Source organism: Lithobates pipiens, unplaced genomic scaffold, assembly GCF_037356315.1.
Source record: "Lithobates pipiens isolate NorthernLeopardFrog02 unplaced genomic scaffold, aLitPip1_a1.2 Scaffold_8, whole genome shotgun sequence".
NCBI lineage: Eukaryota > Metazoa > Chordata > Amphibia > Anura > Ranidae > Lithobates > Lithobates pipiens.
In genome coordinates this window covers 129675300-129700056 of record NW_027507903.1, presented here as the reverse complement: position 1 = coordinate 129700056, position 24757 = coordinate 129675300, and the positions used below count along the sequence as shown (strand labels likewise).

General features: G+C 42.7%; 1 protein-coding gene across 4 annotated transcripts in view; it reads left to right on the top strand.

Moving 5' to 3' along the window:
- IMPDH1 (inosine monophosphate dehydrogenase 1) overlaps window positions 1–24757 on the top strand; it is a 238037-nt gene that overhangs the window by 171742 nt on the left and 41538 nt on the right. For all 4 annotated transcript variants that reach the window (XM_077470732.1, XM_077470733.1, XM_077470734.1 and 1 more), the window contains exons 3-5: window positions 17935–17983; window positions 21962–22063; window positions 23279–23353. In XM_077470732.1, the coding sequence (XP_077326858.1) occupies window positions 17935–17983; window positions 21962–22063; window positions 23279–23353 (226 nt within the window). The remainder of the gene's footprint in view (window positions 1–17934; window positions 17984–21961; window positions 22064–23278; window positions 23354–24757) is intronic.

Genomic DNA, 24757 nt, shown 5'->3' with positions numbered 1-24757 from the left:
GGGGTGGGTGTCATCATCCTGATAAATGAAGAAAAAAAGGGCGAGTTAACATGGACTACTCCATATAAGAATGGCCATGCAACGTCAATGGTGATTGATGGACTATCTCGATACCCAGTAGTTGGACACAAATTGGAATAAAAAAAGTGTGTGTACACACAAACACACACACACACACACACCACACGTACGTGTGTGTATGTAATAAAAAAATACAATTTATAACAAAACAGAGGCTTGCTATTAACATGATTGCATACAGATAGAGCATTACAAGACTATCCCCCCCCTTCCCTATCTAGTAAGGGGGCTGGGGGAAATTTTGATGCAGAACAGACTATTCCCTCAACTAGTTTTCGGCTGTGCCTTTAGAGGAGGTGCTATCACATCTAAAAATAAATACGCTCTCATAATTACACAGTATGCAAATTCATACAGCAACCTTGTAGCAAAGCTACCATACACATGGATTAATGGAAGTTTGATTACACACAGAGTGCGACTCGCCAATGCAAAACCAAAGAGGAAGCCGGCAGAGGCACAAGAGACATCCTAAAGAGATGTCTCTCCCGGGGCAGACATGGGAGGCAGTAGAATTGGAGACGGACTAAAGGGTAACAAAAAACGTTTATATATAGTGGGGGGGGGGGGGTAGCTTTAGAATACTACTTGATACATTCGCATTGTCAATAATATTGCTTCTCAGAAAAAGACTCTGCTTTTATTACGATATAAAAAAAAAAAAAATTGAGCTTCGCTCAAATGACAAGCATGAGTTGTCATCAGTCTGTTGGATAATGTAAACATAGCCAGGCGCTTATACAGCCTCCAGGATTTACTGCCTTTCTGGCCATCTTCTCACCTTCTATGGAATTATCGCCTTTGTATAGTGACAGCTGCAGCTTTGTGCTGCCTGTGCCGTGCCACTCTGTATAACATAAACCCCCAAAATCTCTATTCAGAGGGGGGTTTTTATTTTTTTAATTTAGCATTTCCATCAGATTATTTTTAGCAACATTTTGTATGTTTCCCGATAAATCTAGCTTCTTCCCCCTCCACCCCCCCCCTTATTTATTTTATTTATTTATTTTTTTCTCGAGATGTCTAATTGGTGGTTAAGAGCTTGTATATGGCAGCATGTTTAGTCTTTGAATTTACAGGTCAAACAGGAAAGAAAATCTGACAGTGACCCTTCTTGCATATTCCAGATCAGAATAAATAAATATAAATCTGTCTCGATTGCCTGCATTTAAAGCCAATAATGGAGCAGGAGGATAGAGCCAGCAATGAGCTTGCATCACCACCTTTGTTACTAAGACCCAGAATGGCAAGTGATTTCTTCTTTTTGTTGTTCTTGCTGTCATGTGTTTGCCACGATAGAACAGGTGTGTTATCTGCAATTAAAAAAAATCATAATCCTCTTTATTTCTGTACTGTGTATATAAGGCCTCATTAATAAGTCTGTGTGAGTATGTCACAATAACATGGTCCTGGTTCAATGGGGTACATGGATTTAAGGCAAGCGATGAGTGCAGAGGTGCACTGAGACCAGAGTGTGCCCTCCATCCTCAGTTCATCCCTCTTGTCGCTGCAACAGCCAATTACAGTGACAGAGAAGTAACACGAGTCCCCCATCAGGTACGATATACCTGATGGATTACATATTTCTTTTTGAAGGAACAAACCACTCGCTTCCCCACTATTTATTTTTTCCTTGAGCTTTTCTCTGTGCCAAAAATGGCAGACAAATTCATATTCATTTTTAATTCATGATATAAATAAGGCAAATTACAAATTAATATAAATATATTTTAAAAACCTGACGTTTTCAGGCAAAATTTCCATACGGTGCACCTCCTAGTTTTTCATATAAAATGTAGCTACCTGAAGTGGTGTTTTTGGTGTTTCAGGGAAGCTAATATTTTCGATCAGTGGTAAAATCTAGGTCTTGGCCAGTGTAACCTGCCGCTCCATTTTTCTTTAGTGGTTGTAACCCCTGTTCATCAAATTTGACCTAAGCACATATATCTGTAGTGTTTTTACTTCTCTCATCAAAGCTCTAAGTTTTTCCGTGTCTTTCTGCTGCTCTGTTATCAGTAGAGTCACTTCTGACAAGCTCTCCAACACACAAGATAACAGCAGCTGAAAATGTTGTGTCCGGGAGGGAGCTTGGGAGGTAGATAGGCAGAAAGCTTTCTATTCCCAGTACAGCTCTGCGTTTTCCTTTGTTCCTCTGCCTATGTGGAGGTGTGTGCCTTTCCTGCAACAGTGTAAGCCCAAACTCCACACCCACTGCTGGAAGAGGAAGAAAAATCTAACACAATCTGTACTTTCTAAAGAACATAAAAAGACAGCAGATAAAAAAAAATCTCCCTACATACATTTTACTTGTATCATTTTTTTATTTTTTTTTCATTTCCCATCTGTGTATCATCTGAAGCTATTCACTTCACTGTGTATAAAAGAGAGGGTTTACATCCATTTTAATTTGGTGACCATGTCTGTAGAGAACATCAGAAGCTAATGAGCATAATAGTTCAGTTTGATGCAGATTCATTGAATCAGTTTGAGTGGGGAAAGGGTTGGACTTTGAAAGAAAATACAAATTGGTTGCCATTGGCCATAAACCTTTTTTTGCTGCTGGAATTGCTGAAAACTAAGAGGGCTCCTTGTGTAGTTTGTAGGTGTGTTGAATATAATCGCAGCATCGATGCATCGCGATTCAGATGTTCACGATGCTGCGAGTCGGCAGAAAAAATCACGGATGTTATCCGTTGCTCCGCGTGGTGCTCTGCCTCTCCATGAGAAACTGAGGCAGAGCCTGCATGGTGGATAATGCCCCCCCTCCCCTTCACTGAAGCAGAAAGTCTGCTGATGAGCTGACAGCCAGTACAGTGCAGGGGGAGAAGCTCGAGGAGACAACATCAGGAGAGGCTTCAGTGGAGGCACCGGAAGGAGAAAACACACTGGGCAGCGTTTGAGAGGGGAAATCGGAGCTGGTGAGTGCCAATGTCGCTGATTCCATCCCTCCACGACGATCACCTCTATTTCTGATTCCACCATCCCTCTGTCACTGGTCAGTGGGTTGTTTTTTTGCCTAAAGAAAACTGTGCCAAAAAAAATAAAATAAATTACTATATCAGTATCTGACAAAAGGGGGTACACCCCTCACATTTTTGTAAATGTTTTATAATATCTTTTCATGTGAACTTTACTACGATGTAAAGTAGTGAGTGTACAGCTTGTATAACAGTGTAAATTTGCAGTCCCCTCAAAATAACTCAACACACAGCCATTAATGTCTAAACAACAAAATTGAGTGAAAATGTTCAAATTGGGCCCAATTAGCCATTTTCTCCTATACTGGTCACTGGAAGTTCAACATGGCAAAGGACTCCGTGAAGATCTGAAAATAATTTAATTGTTGCTCTACATCAGGCATATGCAATTAGCAGACCTCCCAGATGTTGCAAAACAAGTCCCATCATGCCTCTGCTCCTAGGTGTCAGGTCTGTGGCTGTCAGTCTTGCTATGCCTCATGGGACTTTTAGTTCTGCAACAGCTGGGGGTCCACTAATTCCATATCCCTGCTCTACATAAAGTTGGCCTAGGCTATAAGATTGCCAAGACCCTGAATCTGAGCAGTATGGTAACTAAGACCATACAGTACAGTTTCCACTCAGAACAGGCCTCACCATGGTCAACCAAAGAAGTTGAGGGCATGTGCTCAGCGTCATATCCAGAAATTGTCTTTAGGAAATAGACATATAAGTGCTGCCAGTATTGCTGCAGAGATTGAAGAGGTGGGGGGGGGGGGGGGGGGTCAGCCTGTCAGTGCTCAGACCATACGTCGCACACTGCATCAAATCTGCATGCATGTCATCCCAGAAGGAAGCCTCTTCTAAAGATGATGCGGACTAAGGACGTGGATTACTGGAACCATGTCCTGTGGTCTGAGACCAAGATAAACTTATTTGGTTCAGATGGTGTCAAGTGTGTGTGTGTGTGTGTGTGTGTGTGTGTGTGTGTGTGTGGCGGTGGCAACCAGGTGACGAGTACAAAGACAAGTGTGTCTTGCCTACAGTCAAGCATGGTGGCAGTGTCATGGTCTGGGGCTGCATGAGTGCTGCCGGAACTGAGGAGCTACATTTCATTGAGGGAACCATGAATGCCAACTTGTACAGTGATTATACTGAAGCAGAGCATAGTCCACTCCCTTCGGAGACTGGGCCACAGGACAATATTTCTACATAATGACCCAAAACGCACCTCCAAGACGACCACTGCCTTGCTAAAGGAGCTGAGGGTAAAGGTGATGGACTGGCCACGCACGTCTCCAGACCTAAACCCTATTGAGCATTGGCGGGACATCCTCAAACGGAAAGTGGAGGAGCGCAAAGTCTCTAACATCCACTAGCTCTGTGATGTTGTCATGGAGGAGTAGAAGACTCCAGTGGCAACCTGTGAAGCTCTGGTGATCTCCATGCCTAAGAGGGTTAAAGAGGAGCTGCACACAAAAAAAAAATATTAAAAGCCAGCAGCTACTAATATTGCAGCTGCTGACTTTTAATAATATCACACTTACCTGTCCCAGGTTCCAGCGATGTCGGCGGCAGATGACCAGCGATCGCTCGTCTCGCTGCAGCCACCGCCGCCATCCTTTGTCAGGGAATCGGGAAGTGAAGCAAGAGGGCTTCACTGCCCGGTTCCCTACTGCGCATGCGCGAGTCGCGCTGCGCTGGTTCCCCGCTGTGTCTCTGGGAACTGTGTGTTTCCCAGAACACAACGGGGGGGGGGGCGGAGCCATGCGGGGGTGGGCGGAGCCATGCGGCGGTCTGGCCGGAAGTGGGTGCAGATACCTGGATTATCCAGGTAACTGCACCCCCCCTCCCCCCCGAAAGGTGCAGATTGTGGCACCGGAGGGGGGGAGGGATAATACTAGCGGAACTTCCCCTTTAGGGTGAAGAACCGCTTTAAGGCAGTGCAGGAAAATGGTGGCCACACAAAATATTTACACTTTTTGGACATTTTCACTTGGGGGTGTTCTCACTTTTGCCAGCGGTTTAGACATTAATAGCTGTGTTGAGTTATTTTGAGGAGACAGCAAATTTTACACTGTTATACAAGCTGTGCACTCACTACTTTTACATTGTAGCCAAGTGTAATTTCTTCAGGGAAACACATGAAAAGATATATAATATATTTACAAAAATGTGAGGGGGGTGTAATCACTTTTGTTACTGATTAGATGGATATATTTTACTATTTTGGCCCAGTTTTTTTTTTTTTTTTTTTTTTTTTTTTTTTTTTTTTTTTACTTTCACTTTGCTTTTGCTTTGTTTTGGATAACTGCCCATCTGTACTGTGAAGCACCCTCCAATCACCTTTGCTGCATTTGGTTTAATTTGGGCTCACACTATGGCTCCACGCACACTGAAGCTCAAAAAAGCTTTTTCCGGATTTCAGATTGCTGGCAGGAAACGCTGGTTGAAAAACGTGCTTTTAACAGCCTTTGTACTAGCGTTTATGGCCGTTTTCAATAAAAATACACGGAGGACACTTCAAAAATCCCACAATGCCAAACACTAACGAGCATTTATCTGCGTTTGTTGTTTGTTTGGTGGTGAAAAACGACACTGAACGCGAATTTCTGCCGTTCAGAAAAAAGACCATAAACTCCACTACTCATTAAAGCTAAAAAATGTCCATGTGTGCATGGACACAGGCTAACAGAGTGGAGTTTATGGGCTTTAAAAAACAAAAAAAAAAACGCCCAAACTGCAGTTTATGAGCTCCAGTGTGCATGGAGCCTAAATCTCTAAACCCTGCAGAATTTTTATCTGGCTGCTTCTGTCTTCTGTCACATCGTCAAACACCAATGACTCGGTGCCACTGGAAGCCATGCATGGCCATGCCATCGCACTGCCTCCACCATGTTTTACCGATGTTGTGTTCTTTGGGTCATGAGCTGTTCCAAGCCTTCTCCATACTTCCCACCCCCCCCCCCCATCATTCTGGTAGATTAAGTTTTTAGTTTCATCTGTCCAGAGAATTCTTTTTCACCAAAAAAAAAGTCTAATCTGGCTTTTTTTATTATTCAGGCTTATGAGTAGTTTCACCTTTTTGTGGTGAACCCTCTATTTGCTCTTGTGAAGTCTTCTCTTCTTGATTATAAACTTTTTGACAATGATATGCCCATGTCCTTCCCTTGTCTGGACATTGTGGATGGGTTTTTCTTTACCATAGAAAGGATTCTGCAATCGTCACCACTGTTGTCTTCTGTGAATGTCCAGGCCTTTTTAATGTTGCTGAGTTTACCAGTGCGTTGTTTCCTCAGAATGTGCCAAACTATTCAGTTTGGCCACTCCTAATGTTGCTGCTATCTCTCTGATGGATTGGTTTTGAAGCCTTACAATGGCCTGTTTCACTTCATGGACTGCTCCTTTTGAATGCATGATGTAGGTTCAGCGCAATAGATTGCAAATACCACACCTAGAATCAACTCCCAGACCTTTTACCTGCTTGATGAAATAATGGAGTAGCCCACGCCTGGCCATGAAACCACTGAGTCAATTGTCCAATTACCCATGCGGGTGCCACCAATCATGGCACAGGGCCCTAAAGAAAAACATTGATTGGTCCATCCCTTCAGTGTGTGTGTGTGTGTGTGTGTGTGTATGTGTGTTAAATATCTCCTAAACTGTGCAATTCTAGGTGCGCTATTTACAGTACCTACAGGTAATCCTTATTATAGGCTTACCTGTAGGTACAATTAAACGGGAAGACTTTACTTCCTCTTTAAGAGCTCTAACCCCTTCCTCCAATTTTGGATGTATATGCCCTCAAATTAAACCTGAGAGTGCACTTTCAGCTCCTATTCCTTAAATATGTTTTTGGTCTTTTCCTTTATTTTTATTTTTTTTTCTTTCTTTTTTCCTGTTGGTATGAGAACAAGTTCTTGTGCTTGCAAGTGAATATCAAAAGGCAAAAAAAAAATCTGCAGAGTCATAAGGTAGCATTCTGTTTTTAAAGCATATACTCTATTATTCATATGCAAAATATATGTCCATCTGGTGCAGCCGATGCTTTGAAGTAGCAGGGCAGAGGATGGATTAAAATAAAAATGGTATTTAGTATTCAACTGGTAAAATCGCTTCAAATCGCTTCCTCCCACCCCCCCGCCCTTCTTCTTTTTTTTTTTTTTTTTTTTTTTTTTTATGTAATGTTAGAAATGAAACTTTATGTAAATCCAAGTATTGGCTTCTCTTGTTTGTTCCCTTTTTTTGGTCTGGTCTAATTTTTACCATTGAAAAGGGGTTTGTTATATCTTTCTAAAGGCTAACTCAGAACATGAGATCCTTTATAGGTTTAGAGAAGGAGTTATGTTTTATCCTCCGCTCCATGCATGCCTGCTCTCTTCAGCATGTTAAACTAGATTTTTCACATGTCTGATTATTACAGCTCCCACTGTACTTCTCCTGGGCAGCAGTGGATGGAAGCATTGTAGGTCTCATTCTCCGGCGCACTAATGATGTCTCTGGTACCCTCTTCTCCCTGGCCATTCGCTAAATGCCCCAGGTTTGGTTTTGTGATTTACCTAGGAGGGTAGGAAGACACGCGTGGGGGGTCTGTGAGACCTGCAGCTTACATCTGTAGTAGTGCAAAGCTGCACTAATCCCAACGTGTATGCTAAGTAGTTTAAACTAGGGATGTGGAGATGCATTGGGGCAAAAAAGTATTTGGTCAGCCACCAATTGTGCAAGTTCTCCCACTTAAAAAGATGAGGCCTGTAATTGTCATCATAGGTATACCTCCACTATGAGAGACAAAACGTGGAAACAAATCCAGACATTCACATTTGTTAATTCTAATTTTTTTTTTTTTCAGTATCAAAAGTTCATCTCCAATACTTTTGTCATTGCCAACAAAGGATATATAACAGGATATATAACAGAGGTCAAATGTCTTCACAAGGTTGTTTTCACACTGTTGCTGGTATGTTGGCCCATATCGCCATACAGATCTCCTCTAGAGCAGTGATTGTTTTGGGGCTGCCGCTGGGCAGCACAGACTTCCAACTCTCTCCAAAGGTTTTCTATGGGGAGATCTGGACACTGGCTAGGCCACTCCGGGACCTTGAAAAGCCACTCCTTTGTTGCCCAGGCGGTGTATTTGGGATCATTGTCATGCTGAAAAGACCAAGCCATGTTTCATCTTCAATGCCCTTGCTGATGGGAGGAGGTTTGCACTCAATCTCACGATGCATGGCCCCATTCATTCTTTCATGTCGTCATCTTCCCTTTGCAGAGAAACGGCCCCAAAGCATGATGTTGCCACCCCCCATGCTTCTCAGGAGGTATGGTGTTCTTTCGCCTCCAAACGCGACGAGTTGTGTTTCTATAAATCTCCCAATCCTCTTCTGGATCATCCAAATGCTCTCTAGTAAACCTCAGACGTTCCCGGACATGTACTGGCTTAAGCAGGGGGAGAGGTCTGGCACTGCAGGATCTGAGTCCCTGGCGGGGTAGTGTGTTAATGATGGTAGACTTTGTTACGTTGGTCACAGCTCTCTGCAGGTCATTCACTAGGTCCTCCAAGTGTGGTTCTGGGATTTTTGCTCACCGTTTTTGTGATCATTTTGACCCCACGGGGTGAGATCCAGGGAGATTCTCATATTATATTATTGCTCCTGCAGTTGATTTCTTCACACCAAGCTGCTTGCCTATTGTAGATTCAGTCTTCCCAGCCAGGTGCAGGTCTACAATTTTGTTTCTGGGGTCCTTCGACAGCTCTTTGGTCTTCACCAAAGTGGAGTTTGGAGTGTGACTGTTTGAACTTATCAGTATAAAAGACATCTGTCCACAACCTCAAACAGGTGCCATTAATGCAGGTAATGAGTGGAGGACAGAGCAGCCTCTTAAAGAAGAAGATGCAGGTCTGCGAGAGCCAGAAATCTTGTTTGTTTGTAGGTGATAAAATACTTATTTTCCACCATAATTTGCAAATAAATCATTTCAAAAATCAGACCATGTGATTGTCTGGATTTGTTTCCACATTTTTGTCTAACTCATAGTTGAGGGATGATGATGATGACGACGACTGACTAAATACTTTTTTTGCCCCACTGTAGCTGCAAATCCTTCATTCTAGCAGGCAGCGTAGTGGTTATCAGTCTCGTCTAGCAATAAAAAGAGTCGCTGGTTCGAATCCCAACCATGAAACTACCTGCCTGGAGTTTGCATGTTCTTCCTGTGCGTGGGTTTCCTCCGGGTACTCCGGTTTCCTCCCACACTCCAGACATGCAGGTGGGTTAATTGGCTTATGTCCCAAATGGGGACCTTGGATTGTGGGCTCCTTGAGGGTAGGGACTGATGTGAGTGTGCAATGTACAGGGATAGGGACAGTTGTGGACACTCGCTCAGGTTGGACTAGATGGACTGGTGTCTTTATTCAACCTTACTAACTATGTAACTATATGTAACTAAGATATGTAGTGTACTTGCAGCCAGTGACATCACTGGCGCATTTCGCTCTGAAGAAACAGCCCACCCTTCTATGAAATCTGCACACTGCCAGCTATCCATTATAAGAGGAACAACCTTGATGGAGAATTGGTCTCTAAATCCTTGTCAGACTTCTCCTTCCCAGCTTCCTCAGTATCTGCTCTGTCTGCAATTTCGGAGGGAGCTCAGCTGCACCGATGAGTGCTTGTAAGGGCACGCTCGCTTTGTCTTCGGTGTGCACCTCTTCCCAACAAAAATTGTCACTGTCCCAAATTCAGGTGTGTGAATTTGGGGCAGCCACCAACATTTTGTCAAGTGGAGGCATGATGGAATTCTAACACTATGAATTCCCAGGCTTTGACGGTCTTCAGATCCCAGCTGCTCCCATCTTGACTGGGAGTCGCCTGTGACGTCCTGCTATTTTCACATTCTGCGGTCGCAATCTCTTGACATGTGAATTGGATGTCGAGAAACCCACATCCAATTCGCAATAGTGTGAACCCAGTAGTCCTGCTTTTAAGTAGAGTGAAATTGGGGCTTTAGCTTGCAACTGTAATTTTCTAAAAATGCAGAAAGCTAGTGTACTAATATACTGTAGTTGGGCTCTTGGAATAATTTTATTGATTAAAATGAAAATGGCTTTTGTAAAATGACCATCTCTATGCACATCAAATATTAGATGCGATTGCTGTAACGAATGATTAAATACCTAATCCCTTGTGCCTGCGGTTCTGAAGCCCCCCGCTCACATCTGTCATCCATGTATAAAGGGGCACAGCAGATTGTCCTGCCCAGGCAGCCTGTGAGGAGAAAATTGATACCAGCCACTTCGATACGAGTCTTGTAACAAGCGGAATATAAACCCCAGCTGCAAAATGGTGACACAGTGGTAAATAGGGGTTCTCATTCACAGCTTGTGGTGATTCCCAGGGGAATGTTTCTTGAAGCAAATAAAACTTTGAGGTTATTGTACAGGAAGGTTCACAGTAACTTCTGTATTTCTGTATGGACCCAGCTGGTTTTATTACTTCAGATGTAGCATAACGGCACATCATAGTGCTAGAGTGATGATCCAGCTGCTGCACTAGATCTTGGTTTTGTTAGCCGTGTGTGTCTGTCTGTTACCTGTGTGTTCAATCCTGAGTTTTTCATGCCCTCGGGAGGTAAAAGTGCAGTGCCCAGCCCTGCTGCCTGCCTATTTTTATGACCGGCGGAAATATGCTGCCTTCCAGACATTTGTCCCTGATCATATAGGGTTCAAAACGCCAGTACCACTCAGTAGAACACTCAGCCTGTCAAACTTTTTTTTTTTTTTTATGGGCTACTGGTAGTGGGGCTGTACACTGCCCCCGGGTGCACTAAATTGCTGGGATTGAAAGCACAGTACTACACACCCTAGTGCAGTGATAGCAAACCTTGGCACCCCAGATGTTTTGGCACTACATTTCTCATGATGCTCAACTACACTGCAGAGTGCATTTCATGGGAAATGTAGTTCCAAAACATCTGGGGTGCCAAGGTTCACCATCACTGTATAAAGGGCCCCCTACGTCGGATATCTGAGCAAGCATTGCCCATTGGGCCATCCGAACACTTGGGGTCCATTTATATCAAATACCCTGACGTGTTGATTAACCCATATCAGCACATGAATATTGAATGTTAAATCCATGCATTGCAATAGGGAGCCGCTCACGGCAGGGCTTTGTGCTGATGTGCATTGGAAAGAAAAAAAAATGCCCTATTCTTTTTTAGCACAACTTACTGCAACGTGTGTAAACACATGTAAGCATACCGCAACATCCATAAACACAAGAGTCAAAACTGTCACTTGAAGCTTCCTTTATGAAAGTTTTACAAAGTATTGCAGCACATTTTAAAGCGCAACACGGCATGCAAATCAACGCATCTGCATTTACATGTGCTTTAATGCACACACTACGGTGTAAAGGAAACCCTTTAGATACTCGTTTTTCACTATATTCCTGATTATTGTATTCTTGGTATACATTTGACTACATGACTTCTTTTGGAAATGCTTTTTCTGGGACAAATATTTTTAAGTTTTCAGAAAATAACAATGAAGCATCCAATCTGCCCACGCAGGGGCTTGGAGTGACAACAGAAAACATAGCTTTGTTTATTGTCAAACGAAAAGGGAACTGTAGAGATGATTATGTTCAAGGTGCAGAATCGGTTGGAAAAACAAATTCAGGAAGGAAGTAAGGGGATCAATGTCAAACCTGGGAGTGATGCAATATAGGCTACAAACTCTAACATATAAAAGAAAATAAAATCAAGAAGAACAGAAGAGGGGGCCAAACACTAGAAGAGGAGGGAGAAAAGGGAGGATGAGCAATAGGGACATGGGGAAGCCATATTGGAGCCAAGGTTTCCAAATCTTTAGGAAATTGGTGTGAGAGTCCTTGCTAGAATCTGCTCATTAGGCATTAATAGCAGTCATATGGTCTCAAACACCCTGAAAAAGGAACCGTAGATTTTCTCCAGAACTTTGGAATAAATTTTAATGGCAAAGTTCACCTTTTTGTAAAAATAAAAAATAAAAAAAAATGTATAAAATTTAAATGCACATGATTTTGAATGTAAAAAAAAATGAATTTTTTTTTTTCACCCCCATGTAACCTGCCAAGCATTGCACTTGCGATTGTCCAATCACAGGTGAAATGTCAGGCTCCTACAGACAATCTCGACAGTGTCTCCTTCTATACAGGAGGTGTCGGTGAACTACGAGGGCACTGTTTTTAATTTTGTCATTGAGCGAAAAGAGAAAGAGAGAGTACCCCACCCACTGTCACAGTGGGGCATCCAGGGGTGCGAGGCTGCTGCTTTAAGCAGCCCATAGATGTGCGATTTTGTTTTATTTTTTTTTGTTTTGTTTTGTTTTAAATTTCCTTCCGCTTTGGGTGAAAGGAAAGAATCGCTCAATCCCCCCCCATCAACACAGTTGGTGTGGATCGGGGGAATCTCCAACAGAGCTGTTGCTTCCTGCCAGCGGGGAACACTCCTGGCTGGCGGAACTCGATGATTTCTCCGACTGGCTGGTTGTACCCAAGTCGATTGATGGATCAACTTCGGTTCAACCAGCATGCCCATAGATGGATCCAATCTCGACTGGTTCCTGCTGAACTGTCAGATTTGAACCATCTATGGCTGGCTTTAGTGTTTCCTTTAAAGGAACTTCACCCCCTCCAATATATGCCTCCTGCTGCTCCTTTCCAGGTGTGTGTGTGTGTGTGTGTGTGTGTGTGTGGTTTTTATTTTTATTTTTTTTGGTTGAAGGTCCGCTTTAAACAATCTTGTTTTTGACAGAAAAATGGCAGAGCATTAATTTCTAAAAGTAGACCGTTGGTTAAGGGTCTGAATACTACCGTGGGCCACCATATGTACGCTGATCTCTCCTTGTAGAAATTTTGATTTGAAATAAATCTTTGTTATACTAGCTCAAAATTTTAGGAAATTTATAGTTTTTGCTTTAGTTCTTCTTTTTAGAAAATACTCTGATGGTTTACAAACACTTTTTTTTTTTTTTTTTTTTTTTTTTTTTTAGTGAACTTGGTGTTTTCTTTACTTGATGCTATGACTAAAACTGAGGCCTGCAGAAATAATTAGCTTTCAGCTGTTGATGGCATTTTATTTCATGAGTGTGTATATCTAAAGATTAATCAGCACATACCGTTGGCACCCAGCTGGGTGAAGCCCATCTGCTTTTCTTGCAGCTTGGTCCTCCATGGCTTGTGTTCTCAGTAATTGCAAACATGTTTATGTACATTATGTTCTCAGGCAGCTTTTGTTCTTTCAAGGATTTCAAGTAAATTTGATGTGCCTCCCACTATTACAATCCACTTTTTAGCAAGGAGCACATGGAAGGGGTGACGCATGTCAAAAAAACAAGATATTCCCAGCTTGCCAGCCTGCTATAGGCTGTCCTGTCTAACCGCTCACGTTAAAACCAAAGGTGTTAGTTTGCATACATTTGCAAATATATGTGTAAGCATATCGCTTCATGGCACCCTAGTACAGTCCTAACTTGTATAGATGTAGAGTCCCCCCTTCTTGTATATGTGCTCCAACTTTGGAAACTCAATTCATAGCCAGGACTGCAATACACTAAAGTGCAAATGTGTGCAAACTAAACCACCTGGATTTAACGTGAACTGTTAGTTACATAGTAAGGTTGAATAAAGACACCAGTCCATCCAGTTCAACCTGAGTGAGTGTGCATTGTCCCTATCCCTGTACTTTGCACACTCACATCAGTCCCTACCTTCAAGGAGCCCACGATCCAAGGTTCCATTCATATACTAGGGCCAATTTTGAACAGAATCCAATTAACCTACCTTCATGTCTCTGGAGTGTGGGAGGAAACCGGAGTACCCGGAGGAAACCCACGCAGGCACAGGGAGAACATACAAACTCCAGGCAGGTAGTGTCATGGTTGGGGATTTGAACCACTGACCCTTCTTACTGCTAGGTGAGGGTGCTAACCACTACACCACTGTGCCCCCCAGGACAATTTGATTTATTGCAGGCTGGCTGGTAAGTGAGCTGGGACTTTCTTTGTTTGGATTCAAATGTTGAACTGGTACATGAATTTTGGGTTAAAGAGGAAGTAAACTCTCCCACTCTGATGCTGCTTTTCATTTAGTCCATTATAACAAGTAATTAAACTATAGCCACTGTAATCCAGCCCAAATCACATATTGCTGTTTAAAGAAACTTTATACTTGTTCCAGGGGTTAGGCAGCGCCATCTTAAGTATTGTTTTCTGAGTCCACAGTGGAGAGTATTTCTGCCCTACTGTTAACCAAGCCTCCTTCTCAATCCAATGTTTCTATGGCAACCCTGCTTCCCTGTTCATAGCTGACTTTTTTTTTTTATTTCATAGTATTTTTACTTGTGCCGATTATCTAGTGTTTGCCAATCAGCTTCTGCTGATAAGACTGCAGTAATGCTGTCCATGCCCTGGTTTACACTGCATGTGATGTCACATGGGGTGTAGGAGGAAGCTCTAAGGCCTCATGCACACGAGACGCAGTTAAACGCGCATTCAGATGCAGTTGGACAGTTTTTTCAACTGCCCCTGAACTCATTCAATGTTATCCTATGTGTCCATGCACACAGTCTCGTTTTTTTTCCGTTTTTATACAGTTGCGTTTAATCTCGTTTTTTCAGAAGCAAAAATTTCCACGTTTCAGACGCTAAACGCGGCACCCGCGTTTAGCCGCGTTTGCGTTTATATGCGTTTTTAAAGGTGACCTTTTTTTTTTTTTTTTTTTTTTTTTTTTTTTTAACATTAAAAATCTCAAAAATAATTGCAAATGATGAAAAACCATTAGAAAAATATTTTAAACAATTGCAATTGCAAGTGGACAATCCACAACTTGTGGCAAGTGACATGGCAGGTGGCAAGTGGACAATCCACAACTTGTGGCAAGTGACGTGGCAGGTGAAGTGGCAAGTGACGTGGAAAGTGGACAATCCACAACTTGTGGCAGGTGACGCGGCAAGTGACCTGGCAGGTGACGCGGCAAGTGACCTGGCAGGTGACGCGGCAAGTGACCTGGCAGGTGACGCGGCAAGTGGACAATCCACTTGTGGCAGGGGATGTGGCAAGTGGACAATCCACAACTTATGGCAGGTGATGTGGCAAGTGGACAATCCACAACTTATGGCAGGTGATGTGGCAAGTGGACAATCCACAACTTATGGCAGGTGATGTGGCAAGTGGACAATCCACAACTTATGGCAGGTGATGTGGCTGGTGATGTGGCAAGTGGACAATCCACATCTTGTGGCAAGTGGACAATCCACAACTTGTGGCAGGTGACGTGGCAAGTGACGCTGCAAGTAGACAATCCACAACTTGTGGCAGGTGACGTGGCAAGTGACGCTGCAAGTAGACAATCCACAACTTGTGGCAGGTGATGTGGCAAGTGACGTGGCAGGTGATGTGGCAAGTCACGTGGCAAGTGGACAATCCACAACTTGTGGCAGGTGATGTGGCAAGTGACGTGGCAGGTGATGTGGCAAGTCACGTGGCAAGTGGACAATCCACAACTTGTGGCAGGTGATGTGGCAAGTGACGTGGCAGGTGATGTGGCAAGTCACGTGGCAAGTGGACAATCCACAACTTGTGGCTGGTGACGTGGCAAGTGGACAATCCACAGCTTGTGGCAGGTGGCATGGCAGATGACGTGGAAAGTGGACAATCCACATCTCTCGTGGCTGGTGACGTGGCAAGTGGACAATCCACAACTTGTGGCAGGTGCCGTGGCAAGTGACACGGCAAATGCAAGTGTACAACTGCTCTCTATGCTGCTGCTGCTCACTCTGATCAAAATAGCAGAAATAGTTAAAAAAAATGCTTTGAGAGCTTGGGGAGGGTCTACATGATGTTATCTTTATAAATGCGTCTAAACGCGGCATGCAAACGCGGCAAAACGCGCGTTTCTAAACGCGCGTTTTTTAGCTTTTTTTTAACAGAGGTTTCATCTGCGTCTCGTGTGCATGGGGCCTAAATGATTCTTCAGTCTCCTGGGATTTCAGGGTTTGTGTGCCGTAGGAAGTCCTGATAATAGATAAAACAAGTACAGAGTGTGCTGTAAATCGGGGGCGATCTGGGCATGCTCAGTGATGTCATTCTAAAGAACAAAAAGGATTACAACAATACTAAGCAAGTAAGGGAGATATTTACAAGCAGTGTCTGTGTGTTGTTGTTTTTTTTTTTTTTTTTTTTTTTGTTTTGTTTTTTTTATGCTGATTTACATGGGACAAAATTGTGGGGGAGAGTTTACAACCACTTTAAGGAAAGACCTTTACTTGTGTGGTGGTGCACTGTGTCCATATGAACACTTCCATTCTCAGTGCAGTTGAACTTCCTTGTTGCTGCTGCAATTTTCACGCAGGCAGTATGATTCGTTCAGGAATCGCACCACATTCTCGTTCATCACATGCAATTCTTTGCAGTGCAATTTAAGCCCATTCATTTTGTATAGGCTCAAATCGCACCAAAAAGGTACTGGAGCATTTATACGTGTACTAATGGAAATGCTTTGTATCAGCGCAACCCTAATCAAAACTTTTTTTTTTTTTTAATTGTATGCTGGTCGTCCCTGGTGTCAACATATTTGCACCATTGATCTAGAACAGGGGTTCCCAACCTTTTTAAGAGCGAGGGCCACTTAAGCAACTTGGTAACCAGTCGAGGGCCACAATGAGTAAAGCGGGTGGATGACAGGTCATGGCTACACTATAGGCCCTCCGATCCACCCAGATGGAAGGGGGCGAACTCCCTTCTATATATTTTTATTTGTTTATCAGATTTTTAGGACCGGATTTGAGGCAGGCGGAAGTAAACGGACAAAAGTCTGTTCACATCTGCCGCTCTGTAGAGGTGAATTGCGGGTCTGATTGGGTAGGGCCGATCATGTGAAAAGGGCCTAAACTGCTTTCACAATGATGATTACCCACACCGCGGGTGCAGGGTAGTGCTGTGGGTTAACTGGAATTTGCCATAGACTCTGCCTGTGGCAAAAGCTGACGCTGTACAGGAAGCATCGGCTTATGGGCTCTGCTCTGCAGCCATTTTCTTCCTCTACCACCAGCTTCATTCACAACACCGATGCTGTGGTATGATGGGTTGGCAACCTGCAATCTGGGCTTGCTAACCCGCCATTCCAGAGCAGGAGGTCGCGGGCCGCATCAAAGGGATCCGGGGGCGGGGCCACATGTGGCCCCCGGGACACTGGTTGGGTACCCCTGATCTAGAATAAGCATGTGAAGCCCTAATACCTGACCCTGCATACTTGTCAAACAGGTCAGGCTGTGGAAGAATTGAAATGGTTAGATCAGCGCAACAGCCAGTAAACCAGCGTTTTCTAGTTATACAGCCTACATATTTGTTTTAGTGCACATTTTCTTTAAGACCAGGTGCATATGTGCATTAGGTTATCCAGAACTAGCATTGTATGCTGATGGAGTAGTGCTTGAATGCCTAAATATGATGCAGTGGTAAATGAAGGCAAATTGATATTTCTAGCTAGTGGATGTCACCACTGAAGCATTATACTGCCCAAATGCAGGGCAAGTTTATCCTTCTCTTTTTTTTTTTTTTTTTTTTTTCCCCCTCCAAAGTTTGATATTTTCTGCTGCTGTCCTAAACATTCAGTGCTTCGTTTCTGCTCTGACATAATATGTATATATTCAGCTATTGCCTTTTTGTACCACTGCCCCCCACCCTTTACAATGTAAGCTCTACGAGCAGAGCCCTCCTGTACCTTTTTGTATTGACCTGTACTGTAATTGTCGCCCCCCCCCCCCCCTATACATTGTAAAGCACTGCGTAAACTGTTGGCACTATATAAATCATGTAGAAGAAGAATAATATATATATTTTTTTTTTTTCTTTTAGTGACTTTTTGATTCTACCTGGATTCATTGACTTTACAGCTGATGAAGTGGTGAGTGGCATTTTTTTATTTTATTTTTTTTAACTTATTTCTTCCTTCTTATTGTCTTAAGTTGTTACAAGCCAAGCTAAGGGTGCTTTCAGACCGAGGCGCCAGCGGTAAAGTGCTGCTATTTTTAGCACCGTTTTACTGTCACTATTCGGCCGAAAAGGGCTTCAAAGTGCCCCTGTAGCGGTGGTTCGCCGGCACTGCCCTGCGCTTTAGGAACCGTGTAAATACTGCTCCTACAGTGCTGCAGAGACTGTCTATCATAGGAAACTAGACAGTGTGGTTAATGCACTTACTGGTATTATGTCTGATAGCAACTTTAAAAAATTTTTTTTTTTTTTTTTTTTAGATCTCTACACTGTTCACACTATTTATTTATTTTTATTTTTTTTTCCTGATGTGTTTTCTATGAAAATGAATGGAGTGTGTCAACAGGTGTCTTGGTATGCAATGTGAATACATTAAAGAGGAAGGAAAACCCTGATGAGTTTACTTCCTCTTTCATTCCCGGTAAAGCATAATGGACTACTATGCATCGCATAGTAGTCCATTATGTGTCACTTACCTGACACAGGAGCCAGCGAAGTCACCGCTGTCCCCTGTAGTCCGCTGCATCCATCTTCTCGGTGGGTGTTCGCTGCTGTCATTTGGTGAAGCCGCGATGACGTCACACGCGGCATATTCGCCGTTGACGGCGCCGCGCTCAGTGCGCCTGTTCCTCTCTCCCCTCTCTGTACTAACCTGTACAGTGGAGGGGAGAGATCCTGAGATGGAAGCAGCCATCCCTGCCAATACTCTGCAATACCCTGCCAATACTCTGCAATACCCTGCCAATACTCTGCAATACCCTGCCAATACTCTGCAATACCCTGCCAATACTCTGCAATACCCTGCCAATACTCTGCAATACTCTGCCAATACTCTAGCGATACTCTGCCAATACTCTAGCGATACTCTGCCAATACTCTAGCGATACTCTGCCAATACTCTAGCGATACTCTGCCAATACTCTAGCGATACTCTGCCAATACTCTAGCGATACTCTGCCAATACTCTAGCGATACTCTGCCAATACTCTAGCGATACTCTGCCAATACTCTAGCGATACTCTGCCAATACTCTAGCGATACTCTAGCGATACTCTAGCGATACTCTAGCGATACTCTAGCGATACTCTGCCAATACTCTAGCGATACTCTGCCAATACTCTAGCGATACTCTGCCAATACTCTTGCGATACCCTGCCTGCCAATGCCCAGCCATACTCCACCAATATTACAGTGGGGGAGATTGTGGATATTACAGTGGGGACTCTATGGTGGTGGAATTTTCACAGGTTTTTGCAAATTAAATTATTTGCTGATCTGAAAAATGATCCGATCCGTGACTCTGATCCGAGGAACGATCCGATCCGTGAGTTTTTTGATCTGTTGCACCCCTACTGGCTATTTAAATCTCTTGGACTCTGGCATGGAGATCTCCCTTTTCATATTTCCTGACAATGTTCCTAGCCACTAGGGATGAGCTGACTGTGACTGGGTTTTGGTTGGGTGAGTTTAAAGAGAAGCTAAAATTAGGGAATTGCATGTGTTCCTCAAACCCCATTGAAGTCTGGCCGGTAAATTGTGAAAATAAATTTTACCCATTTTAAAACTAATAAGAAAGGGATTGTCAACCAAAGGGTACAGGGAACTGTACACTGCAGAGGAGAACATGCACCAATGCAAAAATAAAAAACTAGGCAATAAACGCACAATAAGAGCTTGGGGGGTGCACTAAACCTGGCTGTGAAGTGGCACACCTCTGTGTTGTACTAAAGCAGGGATCTCTAAATTTTTCAGTTCGAGGGCCACATTGTATATTTTACAGATATTAGAAGGCCCCAAAAATAAGTGTGTGTGTTGTGTTGTGTTGTGTTTTTTTTTTTTTTTTTTTTTTTTTTTTAAGCTTTCTTTTGTAATTGGTATGCTATTATTCAGAACAATTGAAGGAGAGCTTCAGTAAAACAAAGTGAAGAAATTCCAAATTTGTGATACTAAAGCCTAAATTACTATGTGGCCCTTTGGGGTCGGAGAAGGAGCTGATCCCTTGTATGCTAACATGAAGTGGCCAGGAAAACCGTCTTAGGTGTAATTCCCCTAATGATATCAAGACAGGATAAAGGTGCCAACATGGACATAGTAAGATCAAAAAAAAAAAAAATTATTTTTTTGTCATGTGCAAACTGAAGTGGGAAATCTGTTGTACTTACAATTTTTTTGTGTTTTGCTGCCACCTTGTGGTAGATTTCAAAACTGCCTATATTTTTGTCCTAATGTTTGGTCTGCAGAGACCTTTCTAATGTAGGCTGGAGCCAAGAGGGTCATCTAGCACACATGCCCCACTGTAACCAATCGCTCTCCTGAAGACCAGATTGTTGCATTAAACAGACTGGCTCAATATACACTAAGTGAAGCATTTTGTTTTCACTGTAAACCACTTTTTGTCAGGATTGCCTGCACATTTTATGTTCCATCACTTTGCCACTTGTTCGTTGCTCTGTCTGCCCTGAGCAAAGCCGGTAAAGGAATCTAAATATGATCTGATATCGATCATGGAAATGCTGGAAAACATTGTAGTATTTATTTCACCATCTCTTTGCCTTGACATGGCAGATAATTATTCAGAGTGGCTGCTCCCTCACATTGTATTACTAATCTGAATACAACAGAAATGTTCCCTTATGTCAGCCATAGACGGAGGGATTTTCTTTTCTGCAACCACAGTCTGCATTGATGAGGGGAATCCCTCACTCAGAGCCATTGTGTTCTCCCAATGGGGAAGGGCAGGGGAAGCCCCAGATTTCCCCCAGAAGTACAAGGTGATTATTACCAGCAGCTAGCAATAATCGCATGTAAAATCCAGCAGGCGGGTTGTATCCAAGTTGATACATTGGATATATTAAGCCTGCCCATACATGTTCGCATCTTGGCCGGTCCCTGCTGCACCGGCCAAGATTCTAACAGTCTATGGCTGGCTTTACCTAATAGAGTGCTTCTTTTTGTGATCAGATTAAAATAAATAAAAATAAAACTGATTACCTGTACTTGAAAAATTGATAGTGTTACAGAACAACCCCCATCCTCCCTCCTCCTTCAGCAATCTGTATATTAGAGATACAGTAATACCCTATGGGAAGAGTTCTCCTACACCATATCCCTTGTTTGAAGACACCAGTTAAATGAAACCATGGCTTAATTTTTTTTTTTTTATTGTCTCAGGGCCAGTTTCTTTCAGAACCCTTTCTTTTTCAGAACAATGTAACCTAAATTGCATTGTAAGCAAAGAGGAACTCTGTCCTGATGGGAAAGAATTGATGAAAATTTCTCCTTTTCACAGTCCATGTGCCATGTATTCCATTCAGTGAGCGTCCCATCACTTCCACAGAGGTGCACATGACTTGGGCCCCGTTCACACCTGAGCGATTTTTTTTTTCAGATTTCTAAAACGCTCAGCTCTGAAGCGCCAAAATGCCCAACGAGCAAAAGTCCATTCATTTCAATGGCCCCTGTTCACATATATGCATTCTGTCGCCTGAAGCAAAATGCCTAAAGTACATGAGCTTCTTTTTGGAAGTCTACAAGTGTTTTTGGCCCCATAGACTTCAATAGAAACGACTGACTTGGGCAAAACAACGCTCAAATGGCAGCTTCCCACTCCGAATTTCCCCTCCCTCTCCTCCCCCTAGTGCTTTCTATTGGCCAAACTAAAATTGTGAAAGGGCTCTTAAAGTTGTTCTTTAAGAGGATGTAGTTTGGCTGGGAGGTCTGGGACCAGTCCTCCAATGCACCCCACTGGTCCTTGTGACAGTAGCAGATCTATTTTTTAGCTCCTATTCACAGTGTCTATTAGAATGCAGATTTTTGTTTTTCCTTTTTTTGTTCTGTTTCTGGCTGTTGAATTATGGAATTTTTTGTTTTTAACTTTTGTTTTGTTTTCCAGGATCTGACTTCTGCCTTGACTCGTAAAATAACCTTGAAGACGCCCTTAATCTCCTCCCCCATGGACACTGTGACTGAATCGGATATGGCCATTGCAATGGCGGTAAATATAAAACGTTGCTTTGCACTATGGAAATCTGAATATGCAGCAGTTTTTAACACTGTATAGTAAAACAAAAAAAACAAAAACTGATGTGGATTTAAGATGCTTCATTGTGACTGGAGCGGTGTCTTAAGTATATATGTAACATGTCCCTTGCCACGGGGACGTTTAATTAACCATGCAGCAGAGAACTTGGAATGCATTGCACGGAGATTCTGTTGCAGCCATGTATAGTTACCAATAGCTTTTTATCTTCAGCTTGTTCAATCACGTTTTGACAATAACATCCAGAACAGCCTTTCTCATCGGCAGTATATAGCAGTCTTGTGACTTCTATCTTTGTCTGGCCAAGCACTGGTTAAAGCTTGTAGGAGGAGTTTTAATGAGGCTGCAGGATTCCTGACCTGTCTGGCCCTGTGCTGATCACATGCACCCTCCCAAGAATAAAAACAAAAACTCTCTAGCGATACACACTAAACTGAGCATGTGCAGAGTGTCCCCAAGGCTCTGTACTCTTAGGAGATGGATTGGGGACTGTGGAAGAAGGGGAGGATCAGAGAAGACGGGATCAAACTGCTTTTTTCCACACAGTATAAAAGCAGCATGCTTTACTGCATATACAGACTGATTTTACTGTTGTGGGTTTAGTAACACTTTTAAGTCATGGGATTGTTAAGCAGCTCTTGGAAGCTTTATGCCATCGTTTTACTAGTCTGCACATCATGGCAGACTTGGCAAGCCAAGTGATCCCTTCCAGCAGTGCAGCATTAGCACTCGCGACTGTCATGGGCACATCTATATTCTCCTCCTGGTTGTCTTCCAGGTTCGGACTTTTTGACTGCTTGATTTGACAGGGAACGATGATAATCGCTTCCATTTAGGTGCATGGGAGTCTCTTCAAGGCACAGAGCAGTGCTGTACACGTATGCTGAGCTACTTAGGTGTGGCTCGGTGTACATTAATGCTGACACAAACAGGGAGTTGCACTTATGACAGAAGAGACCAATTGGGGTGTCTGTGCCTTTGGTAGCATTCATTTACATTGCACCTGAGTTGCACCGGGCACATTAAACCATTTTGGAGAAGTTGTCCTCCACTTTAAGAGATTTTAGAGGAGATGAAAGCTTCTTAATTTTAAATTTGGATGTGAAACTTGTTGCACAATGTGTGATTTTGCTCTCACAATTTTAAATATATATTTTTGCTTTATTGCAGCTTATGGGAGGTATAGGTATTATTCATCACAATTGTACTCCAGAGTTCCAAGCCAATGAAGTCCGCAAAGTGAAGGTAATATTTCCTTTTAATAGCTATTTGTCTCAGGCTGGGTTCACGCTGATGTGTCTGCGGGTCCTAGAAAGGGGTCCGGTGCATCCCTGTACACCAATTCTGGTGTGAATCAGGTCTGAAACCGGCTCTGAGAGCCGGGCACACTTTCCTGTCATGCAAATTGGTTGCGTGTTTTTTTTTTTTTTTTTTTCTCTCCTTTTGCTGCCCCTGCACTCTCCTGTTATTTTATCAGTACATGTACACGGGGTCGTTTTTTAGAAGCATTTTTTGGAAAGCAAAAAAAACATTCAGGACAGATGTTTAGAGTCATTTGAAATGCCAAATGCCTGTAACCGTTTGTAAACGCGGTAGCTTGCGTTTTTTGTTTACAGGCATTATTAATGGAGATGCATTTGAAGGAAAAAAGCTCCTAAATGCAAAACTGACGGTTTTAAATGTATACTATTTGTCAAGTTAAATTGTTCAGGGGAGGTTTTAAAAAGGTCTGGTGTACATTAAGCCTTAATGGTTAACTCCACCTTTTGTAAAAAAAAAAAAAAAAAAAAAATGCAAATCTATTTGCAGGGGGAAAAATATGCATTTATTTTTGCAAATGAATCTGCAAAGCACTGCAACTTCGATCGGTGGAGCGTGAGCACAATGCCAGGCTCCTGAAGACTTTGGGATGTGTCAAAGGACTGTGGTGATCCCTGCTAATGGATCATAATTCCCAGTGCAAATTAATCACAAATCTAAAAAAAAAAAACTGACTGAGCATATGATTAAAATGCATAAACCAAGGTGTACCTAAAATATGTCTGATTATTAATACATAGAGCTAAACTAGCAGCTGAAGTTGTATACATGCTGTGCATGGCAGCCAGAATCTGGAGCGGCTGCACATGGCAACCAAATTCTAGCTTTCATGTTCAAAACTTAACTGAATAAGCTGAAGATAGAAGCTGATTGGTTGCCATGCACAGCTGCTCCCAGTTTTTAAAAACTCCCCCTTTATGTCTTTATTAGAGGAAAAAAAAAAAAGACAAAAGGAGTTTTTAAAAACTGGGAGCAGCTGTGCATGGCAACCAATCATCTTCTATCTTCAGCTTATTCAGTTAAGTTTTGAACGCGAAAGCTAAAATTTGGTTGCCATGCACAGCTGCTCCCAGTTTTTAAAAACTCCCTCCTTTTTTATGTCTTTTTTTTTTTTTTTTATTTATTTTTTTCTAATAAACTTAAACCTTAGTCCCTCTGCAAGCTCAGCTTGTAAAGGAAAGGTTAAGATTTGCTTGCATCACTGGACGGCGTGATTATTTTTGATGTGGTTTTCAGTGAAGGTAAAGTTACGTTTTTTTTAACACTCATTTTACAGTTGGCAAATTACATTATGGTAAATGTTCACCAGCCTTTATTTTAAAATCAGAT